General features: G+C 45.2%; 1 protein-coding gene across 1 annotated transcript; it reads right to left on the bottom strand.

Annotated features, from left to right (window-relative positions):
• Positions 1 to 3,901: 3,901 nt before the first annotated feature.
• LOC133883205 (probable xyloglucan endotransglucosylase/hydrolase protein 25) lies at positions 3,902 to 5,547 on the bottom strand. Its single transcript, XM_062322443.1, has 3 exons — positions 4,977 to 5,547; positions 4,686 to 4,879; positions 3,902 to 4,594 (listed from the first exon to the last, which is right to left on the bottom strand). The coding sequence occupies exons 1-3, from the start codon at positions 5,241 to 5,243 to the stop codon at positions 4,177 to 4,179; spliced, it is 879 nt and encodes a 292-aa protein (XP_062178427.1). The 5' UTR covers positions 5,244 to 5,547; the 3' UTR covers positions 3,902 to 4,176.
• Between the last annotated feature and the right edge of the window lie 4,414 nt (positions 5,548 to 9,961).

Raw genomic sequence — 9,961 nt, 5'->3', positions numbered from 1 at the left:
ATGATTCTCGTTGCATAAGTGATTGAGTTCCCACGCTCGTTAATGATTGGGGTTAGCAGTACACCAGGAAACAATCCAGGATCTCAGGCACTTGTAAGCTGGATTAGCATGTGTAGTGCCACCAAAAGTTCAGAAAGGCGCCACTCTAACATTAAGCCTATACAGTCTGCCAAAAATCAAAGCTTTTAGGCGCCGCACGGTGAGCAAAATTTAAGCTCCTTCACGATAGTAGTGTGAAATGCATCTCAAGTCTGAACTATACTGTTACTAACAGAACTTGATGTTGTTCGTCAGTGTCATGCTCCTCTGGTTCTTATTAGAGCTTGGCCCCAGTTTGGTTTCAGGTTGATGCGTTGCATTTCTGACAGATACAGTGACCAATTCTAATTTGGCTGTTCGATACCGTATTACCATGAAACTGGTCTGGTAATATTGGAAACTGTTAAACAGCTCAGAGCCTTTCAACACTCAACTGAATTCCCTTCTCTTGACCAGCAGACGCGATCTAAGTGGAAGCAGCTGTCCATGGTCCCTGAATTAGCAGAAAGTCGCTTTAGCATGCCATTGATGCATCAAAGGTTGTGCTCCCAAAGGCTACTATACTGGTCCTCTAATCATATGGCAAGTTTGTCGCCCTGGGTCCACTCCAGTTGTCTGTACTTGACTGTACCAATTATGTAGGTACCGATATTGTGCGTTTGGTTTGGACGGTTGCAGTTGGTTTAAGCATTTTTTTTTTACTCACCACATATCTGAATATATGATTGGTAAAACAAGTATAGTAAGTCATCGTATTCATTTTACTCATGAGTCGAGATGTGAGTGAGAATGCTGTTAGGAGCATCTAAGATTGTGTCTGGTAAGTCGTCGTACGCTCGGGATCTAGGTGGCATCCACATTACTCGATATGGGAATAAAGGTTCAAGGTGGGTATGTGAATAGTTGGTATATGAACCATCACTCCCAACTGACGAGTTATATGAGTAGTGGTCTCATATCATGTGGGTCCAGGAGTACCTCTACTGGGTGTAAAAATAATTCAAATGCCACGCTTTTTGTATATTTGCAGCAGTTGTAGAGTTCCGACTTTGAGAATGTGAGGTATCTTAGGTTGTGATTGAGATGATTATGTTCACAGCTATGATTGTTATAATTCACGTTACCTTTATGTTGCTATTGTTTCTTACATGGTAGAAAGATATATGTGATTAAGTCTAGGTGATCACACATAGGTGTTAATGTTGTTTACGCATATAGATTTATTTAACCTTGTGACGTACTATTTACCAATGGCTTACTTGCATAATCATTAGAGTCAAGTTATTATATGTGTCCAATATGTATTAAGTCTTATGAGTATTTTTGTACTCACGCTGCTTTTTCATGTTTGCATTTGAGAAAAGGTTAGTTGGCAGCTATTTCATGTCTGTCGATGCTGGTGGTGGGCAAGAGTAGTACAATCTACTCGTGTGGTGTATTTTTGGATGGAGTCTAAAGGCATACAACTTCACCTAGCTTTTGGTGTTGATAGGTGTTACTTTTTCGCTGCGTAATTTCTCTAATCTTTTGTTGTAAATTGTTAGAAATGGTCGAATGTTTAAGACTTGTAGTAAATTTTAATTACTCGTTCTTTCTTAAGTTTTGTTGTGATGCTATAGGTTGGAAATGCATGTGTTCTGATCTTAGACACAAAATACGTGTTGGGACTACCGGAATAGTATTTCGGTAAATCATCGTGGTCGCGATTAAGCAAATGATCGTCTTGATGATTATTTGAAATACTATTTAGACGGTTTCTCACACTGAGTGACTTCTGCTTGCGGTTGTATGCATGGTGGTGGTAGGTGTGCCCTGCGCCAGTGTCGGCACCGGCTTCCTGCACGGCCACCTACGAAGCCAATAGCGGGGGTTGGGGCTGCACGGGAGCCTCGACATTGGAGGAGGAGGGCCCGGTGGTTGCGGAAGCGTCTATTGTGAGCGCGTGAACTCAGAGGGTTTGGTTGAAGCGATGGAGAGGGGAAAGAAGGGGATCCCTTGCCACATAGGGAGGGTAGAACATGGAGGCAGGACACAAGAGTGTGCGAAAATCATTATGTATTTTTTTTAATTAGTAAAGATTTTGAACTACTCTCTATGCAGACAATAAAAGGTCCCTTAGCCTAAACCAATCAGCAGACCTGACCAACTGGGCCTGACAGGTCAGCCGGCACGGGCACACCTAGACACGGTCCAGTTAAGGCATGACTCATCAGGCTTAGCTAACTAATCGGACCGTGCCGTGCTAGCCCACGTGTTGAAGACTCGCCCCACGGCACGTCTCGTGAGAGATCGTGTCAGGTTTGTCCGAGCACGAATGTGACACGTCATGTCGTGCCGGGTGGCAGAGAATGATGGGCGCGGCGAGGCAGCAGGATAGTGCGGGGCTGAGCGTAGCTAGGCCTAACCGTGCCGAGGCGTCGATCCAGGCACGGTTCGACTAGGCGTGTCGTACTGGCCTAGCATACCTACTTTTCGGACCGTGTCGTGTTTAGGACGTGATTATAGTACTATACCACGTATTTAGGTATGTTTTGTAGAGCTCTCTCTGATTCAAATTCTCTGCAGAGAGTGATTCTCTAGAGGAAGTGATTCTATGACTAAAAATAATTTTCTAGTAATTATCTAAAATAAAATATATGAAAAAAATAATTCTATGTAGGAAACGAATCAGAGAAAGCTATTTTTAAATTCATTTCCAAAAATCACTCATATAAATTTATTTAAAAAATTAAAAACTAAAAACTACTATTTTACAGAACTCTCTTATTCGAGCCGAGAAAATGCTTGAGAGCTAACCACTAGACACCGCTGTGTTAGCCAGCATTACCAATCAACAAGGCGACCACCGACTCTTGGTCGTAAATTTTGCAGGTTTTTAACTGAACTTCTCACCTCGATAGCATTTTGTAATTGGGCGCTCCTTATCAATCACCTCAAAATTCAGACTGCTAAGTAGTAATAGGAGGCTATTCTGGCCATGACCTATAACTCGAAGATCGAACGGATAAGCCACGAGTCAGTCACTCACTGGCTCACTGCCTTGTCTTCTGAAGAAAGGACCACGAGATTCCCCAATAAGCTGATAGCTGCAATTGGCGCAGCGCGCAGTGCACAGTGCGTTCCGGAAATTAAAGCTGGCTGGCTCGAGCAGCTCCGTGCCGATCCGATCAGTACCCGACTAGCTGAGGTGGAGGCTATTTGTTGTCGGCGCGGCCACCTGTCCGTGCACGCACCTTGCCCTGAGGCCTGAGCTGAGAGCGAGCGAGACCCGCTGTGATCGAGCTGACGGATCATTACGAGCTCTGTCTTTCTCGTGTACTCTCTCGTCGCGTTGTGCGTGGCCTGGCACAAGTGGATGGACTTCTTAGTATTTGTACAAAAAATGTTCGGTGAGCTCTATGCTTGATGTGATGTGTGCTTTGTGTATTCCTTTTCGACTTTACAGAGGTTTATTTCTCTCTACTTGAAAACACGTACTACTATCTTAATGTTGGGGCACTAATGAAAGCAAAGCCTTTTCTATATCAAACTAGTGACATCCCTATTGTGACAGATTAAGACGGGTAGGGATTTGTCGTGTGATTAAGAGACGGATTAATGGGGACTGGGGAGGTTGCAAGACCGGTGCAAAACATCTGGCGACTGCAACATTTACTTGCCTGCATGTCGATCCGACTGATGATCAATGTGGGCTCCTAATTCGATCGACTTCTGTAGACAATAATTGGCCGAGCATCGATGTCTAAAGGAAAAAGAGAAAAAACTGATGATCGACGGGTGTAATTCAACCAAGAGAAAATAAGATTTTTCAAAAGCATCAGGATTTACGCTGTTGCGGAGTACAAAGGCAAACATGTACATGTGTACGAACACGTATGACTTTTCATATATTACAGATATATTACAGACGAACATGAAGAACACGAACTGTTGATTACACGAACTAGGTGGCGGAAGGAAGAGACGGGCGAGGCTACAAACACAGAGTTTAACGCAAGCTACATTACAAATTCCACCATTGCGATATTTATTTATTTATTATACAGACGCCCCCGTCTTCCCTGCCCATGTCCTTATCCGGCGATGGATGCAGTGTACGCCATTGCTGCTGGTTTGCTGCCGCGCTTGTTCGATGGACTACTGCATGGAGCACTCGGCGGGGAGACCCTGTGCGATGCGCTTGGGGTCAGTGCAGTAGTTGTAGATCACGTACTTGCGCTGCACCCACCGCATGCGCTGCTGCCGCGTGAGGTCCAGCTCCTGGTTGTACCAGTCGCCGGCAGGGGCGCCGGGTGCGGTGCCCTGGGTGCCGATGGTGGCGCCGCAGCGCGTCCTGCCGCCCGCGACGGCCACGCAGGCGTCGGCCCTGAAGCCGCGGTAGGAGGCGGCGAACGGCGCGTGGGACCAGTCCGTCTTGACGCGGCCGCCCTGCGTGGCCCAGTCGTCGGCGTTCCACAAGCTGGAGTAGAGGCGCATCGGCTGGTTCTTGGGGAACGCGATCCCCTTGCTCTCCAGGTTCCGGAAGTCCCTGATCGGCATGTCGTCCACCATGAAGCTGCATCGATCACAAAACCCGTCAGCTGATGTACACAGACACACATCGCTGCACTGTGCGTACCAGTGTACTGTTCTAGCTCGAGACTTACATGATGTGCTTGGGGTTCCAGAGGATGGAGTAGGTGTGGAAGTCCTGGGTGGGGTCGAACCAGAGCCGGAACTGCTGCTCGCGCTGCCCCTGTCCCTGCGTGAACACGTTGGTGTGCAGCGTGTACGGCTCGCCGCTCACGTTGCCCAGGAACTCGAAGTCGATCTCGTCGTGCGTCGCCCCCTGCGACGACAGCTGCACATACACCGAAACCAACCGCATCGATGAGCCGGCTGGCCACTCGAAAGGAACAAAATATACGATCGATCCATGGGAGAGCTCGGATGCTTACGTAGTAGGCGGTGACGGTGCCGGCGGAGTTGCCTGGGACGAGCTTGAGCTGCATGTCGATCTTGCCGAAGAGGTACTCGTGCCTGGACTGGAAGCCGGAGCCGGTGGTCCGGTCGAGCGTGAGCGTCAGGAGCTGGCCATTGTCCAAGATCTTGCCGCGGCCGTCACCCCAGGTGATGTCGAACTCCTGGTTGAAGTTCGCCGCCGCCAGGGTAGAGCAGGCGAGCAGGACGCCCAGCACCAAAGGAACCGCCACAACTCGCGCCATTTGTGAATTCAACCTTAACCAACCAGCTAGAAGTCTAGAACTACTAAAAACTTATAAAAAGATGTCTGGAGCTCGAACGATCAAGCTTGTGTTTTGTGAGTGGAGAAGGCGAGGGTGCGAGGGGTTCATATAGGGGTTTGGGAGATAAGAACGGCGGGGCGGATGGTGCCGCCTGCCGCGAAGTAGAGGATGCGAGTAGACAGCCAGCCGGCCGTGCGATGTAATGCGTATGAGTTGGCACCAGAGGAGACGGAGCAGGGGGCGCAGTAAACTGTGGCGAGCAGCGGGTTGATGATGATGGACAGGAGAGGGCACGGCCACGGCACAGGCACAGGCACACGTACAGCGAGATACTTAAATCGATCGAGACGTGGAGCGAATTCTTGATGGAACGGTCCGTTCTCGCTTGCTGGATTTAATCTGTATCTTCGGTTCAACGGTGAAACCTGCTAGTTTCTGTAAACAGAGAGGCAAGCGCGGATCCATGTTGTAATTACTAGTTGTACAAGACACTAATTAATTTTTTTTACTATAATACATCATATGTATAACCGTCCATATAACATCACTAACTTAACAATTAGGATATCCAGATCCCTAACAAACCATCCTAGCACCTGGATCATTTTTATTCTGATGAATCTGCGACCTCGGATGGTTTAGTGATCGAACGGTATACATGCACAGATGATATGCTTTTGTTTAGAAGTTCGTGAACTACTTTTCTCAGTTTCCTGCATATATTCTAGTTTATTATTTCGGTCATTCACCCCATTCACATGTTGTACCTCTGCAATTTGAACGTGAAAATATTCTCAGATTGAAGTTCCGTAGAACCCCGTAGAACACTAACTAGAACATTAAGATGCAATGCTACAGACTCAGAGAAATGTTGCAGCTGGTCACTGTAACAACTCCTACTATTGGTACAGGCGGGTCTAACCTCTCATGCATTTCATCCATGTGCATTTTGTGAGTAAACATCTATAACATGACCAGTTTCTAACTGTATTCATCAGTGCGTGATAGAAAATACCATTGAGATGACTGCAATGACTATCGCAGACACTGTACTACTGCAGTGCTATCTTTTATGGAAGAGTCTTTGTCAAAAGTCATGAATCAAGTTTCATTTTATCGTGCTGTGATTTTTTAAGCGTGTGCCAATGGAAAACCATATCATGTCAGCAATGCTTGTTAATAATCATGAATAAAGTCTCGAGTTTTTTTTTATTACACTGTGTTTTTTAAGTGAGTGTCGTCATGGTCACAATAATTCCAAGGGAGAAATATCATAATCGTCTACTGTTATGTGTACACAGGATAGGGTCCCAGCTTCATAAATAAATTAATAAAACATTTTTCTATTTAGAATCTGGAAAATCAGTTCTTTTTTATAATATACTTAAGCATGGATCAAGCTTCAACTTGTTTTATCACACTCTGTTTTAGTGAGTGCCATCATGGCTGCATTCAACTTATCTTAACACGCTCTGTTTCAACTTACTGATATTGCCTGATACGTGCACTACTGCATTTTTCTGTGGAGATTCTGGAAACACAGGTGTGTTTTTTTAAGAAATAATTGTGCCGCTGCAGTTTTATCTAGCAAGAGAGTATCTAAGAGGACTAAATGATAAAACTATCATGCGTACTAGGGACAGTTGAACTTGAAGAGGCCAGATGGCAATGAGCTCAGCGTGAACAACATTTTCTACAGTACTTTCCAACCCCTCGCTGTATCATTCAACATGTTACCGCAAGCTGTCGTGCATGAGCCAGCAACGACGGGAAATAAATTTTATAAGACTCAACTAAGCAAGATCTTTATAACACTTGATCTATATTATTTTTTTATCTATGTTTGCATATATAAAAAAGAGAAGAGATGACACATGTCGTGCTGAGAGAGAGTTTTTCTAAAGATCGGATCTTATAAAATTTAATTATGTGACGATATCATCTGTGCAGCAGAGAAACTGTGCCCCATCCACATCATGTAAGGGTCAATCCTAGGTTTGCAAATTTGTTGAAAACCGATCAAAACCGTAAAAATCGCTGAAGGACGCATTTAAGACCTCCAACTAATTTTTCAACCCTAGGTCAATCACAAATGTGTACGTTGGATGAAGTTACAAACCTAACGACAACTGTTTATATGGCCAACATGCAGTAAAGCATCAGGCTTAGCATTTTCTCATCTCAAGGTACGTACTCAAGTTGACATGGCGTGGGTTCGTGTGGGATTTTTTTTAAAATAATATTATTTTTATTGAAAATATGTAAAAATAATATCTAATTTTACAAAATTATAAAAATAAGTATACGTCGGCACTCAGTGTTGACTAGGGATTCTGTATACCGATAGGTGCTGTGTCCTGTAAATAATATTTAAAAAATTATAACTTTTTAATATGATTTTAGATGGAGAGGATCTTTAAATGAAAATTGTGCATATCAACGAGATATATAATTTTATAGTTGAACATTTTTTTTCATTTAAATCTATTTAGATGTCAAAAAGTGGTTATAAATTTTAGATATAAAATCTTAGCCACTTTTTAGGCATCTAAAAGATTTAAATGTAAAAACATTTAACTACAAAGTTGTAGATATCAACGGTAGTTATAATTTTCATATAAAGATTATCTCTATCCGAGATTAAAAACAGTTATGATTTTTTTTAAATATCATCTGCAGAACACAGGACCTATCGGCACATGAGGTGCCGATATGCGCTGGGTCTACTGTCACATAGAATGTCCCTACGTAGAGAGTTGGCACTCCGCATATCGATAAATAACTATTTATATAAATATCCGATTTTAACTATTATTTTTTAATTTTTCAAGAAAATAATATTATTTTAAAAAGCTCGGTTCGTGTGACACCACCTATCTACTCTCTCCGTGCAAAAGCGAGGGACCACGAGCTAAAAACTGTAAGCCCGATGTCCTCAGTGTCTCATATACGAGTGATCTGTAGATTTGCTATTTTTAATATCGAGTGATAGTCAATTTACCACTTGAGTTCAGTTGCATAGATTTAAATTGGTTCACGTGCAATTGAGATTTGTTAAAAGTGTAAATCAGCAATTTTTTGTCTAGATACATGTACATACATATCACATGTCAAGGCCCGGCTACGTAGCCGCCAAAAGGTCAGTCTCCAACACTAGAAAATCCAACGCCATTGTTTGACACTCTGGCTCATTCGAGAAGGCCAGGGTCTGGGGATGCCAATTGCCAAGGCAGTAGTGCGCACGGCCAAGACACTGGTCCGTACGAGACGATCTGACTTGGGCAGACCTGCGCATGTTTAGTTGAGCTGTATTATATAAATAGATTGAACAAAATATCTTTTAAAATAAGAGTATTTGTTTAGTGTATTTGTTTGGATAGTTTAAACTGAATTTTTGTTTGGTTAATTGAATATGAGATAATATGAACTAATGCAATTGTTTGGATAAGTTAAACTGAATTTTTATTTAGCTGATTGGATCTGAGATCGTATGAATTGATATAAGAGTTAAGATTATAATTACTTACTTATATAAAGATGATTTTATAATATTAATAAGCAGATATGCTAACATGAACTGCATTCGTCGGACCGAGCTCACTCCATCATCGCCACTGATGGGATGGGCGGGCCAGATCGCCATAGCGAGAGAGGACATGCATGGTCACTCATGCTTCACGCGTCCTTGCAAATTGAGCAGGTGAAGTGTATTCAAATGGACTTGAAAGCTGACACGTATGCCTGCTCCCTTGTCATTACGCAGGCCTGGCGCTGGGGGCCCTGATCGCGTCGTCGCAGGGCGGATTTAGACCCTTGCCGGATGCATGGGATCGATGCGCGCGCACCGCGCACGCCTTAAACGCCAGCCGGCCGGAGTGACGTACTCGCCGGCATCAAGTTGCAGTACCACTATCATTGCGATTGATTTGTGCGCTTGTTTCTTGGGCGTTGGCTGTGTTGGTTACGGGTAACTCCAGAGTTATTAGACGCAGTAAGTACGACTGCTAATCGTTCCAGTGAGCACAGCCATGACCCGATTTCTCTATTCGGGATTTGGAATTGGGTGATAGGAGATGGACCAATCGAGGAGCCAACAGAAACTTGCTCATTTCCGTAAGGCCGTAACGAGCCGTGCGATGTGATGTCTGCACTGCACAGAAACACTCAATCGCCAGGATCGATCCGTGGAATTTCTGGAGAATACGAAACATTCATGCATCACCGTGCGCCGACCCATGCAAGCAGCATGCCAACCCGGGGATGTGCGTGCGTGGTTGCGATTTTGCTCTCCCCACGCCATGCGCCTTCTACTACAGTCTACTAGTACTTGGTAGCACTAGTTTACACGGGCAGCTCCGCTCGAGCCGGCTGTGGCGCCCCGGCACCAGGCCTATCCCTTCCCCGGCCGGCGGGGGTCTCGTCTCGTAACGGCAAGCGGGGGCTCGGACGCAGCCGGCTGAGCGCTGCTTTCCAGGCTGTGCCGAGCACCAACTTTCGTACCACGCGCGGTACGGCTCGCGCAGGCCGCCGTGCTGCGTCGTGTCCCCTGCGTGCGCCACCAGGGACGGACGGGCTCGGCTGTCGCGTGTTGTCCTCGCCTGTCAAACCGGGGCCCAATCCGCGCTCAGGGCAGGCGTGTCGCGCCCCAATTCCCAGCTCGGGGCTTGCTTACCCGATAGACTTTTGCTCACGGCGCA

Source organism: Phragmites australis, chromosome 10 (genome assembly GCF_958298935.1).
Source record: "Phragmites australis chromosome 10, lpPhrAust1.1, whole genome shotgun sequence".
Classification (NCBI taxonomy): domain Eukaryota; kingdom Viridiplantae; phylum Streptophyta; class Magnoliopsida; order Poales; family Poaceae; genus Phragmites; species Phragmites australis.
The sequence above is the reverse complement of the archived record's forward strand: the minus strand, read 5'-3'. Positions and strand labels throughout refer to the sequence as shown.

What these genes read in the sequence shown, in the direction of transcription:
- LOC133883205 (XM_062322443.1), bottom strand. Translation starts at nt 5,243, where the DNA reads ATGGCGCGAGTTGTGGCGGTTCCTTTGGTGCTGGGCGTCCTGCTCGCC. An exon ending in GCACCGTCACCGCCTACTAC is followed by an intron (nt 4,880 to 4,976) that starts GTAAGCATCCGA and finishes GTGTATGTGCAG; the next exon opens with CTGTCGTCGCAGGGGGCGAC. An exon ending in TGGAACCCCAAGCACATCAT is followed by an intron (nt 4,595 to 4,685) that starts GTAAGTCTCGAG and finishes TGATCGATGCAG; the next exon opens with CTTCATGGTGGACGACATGC.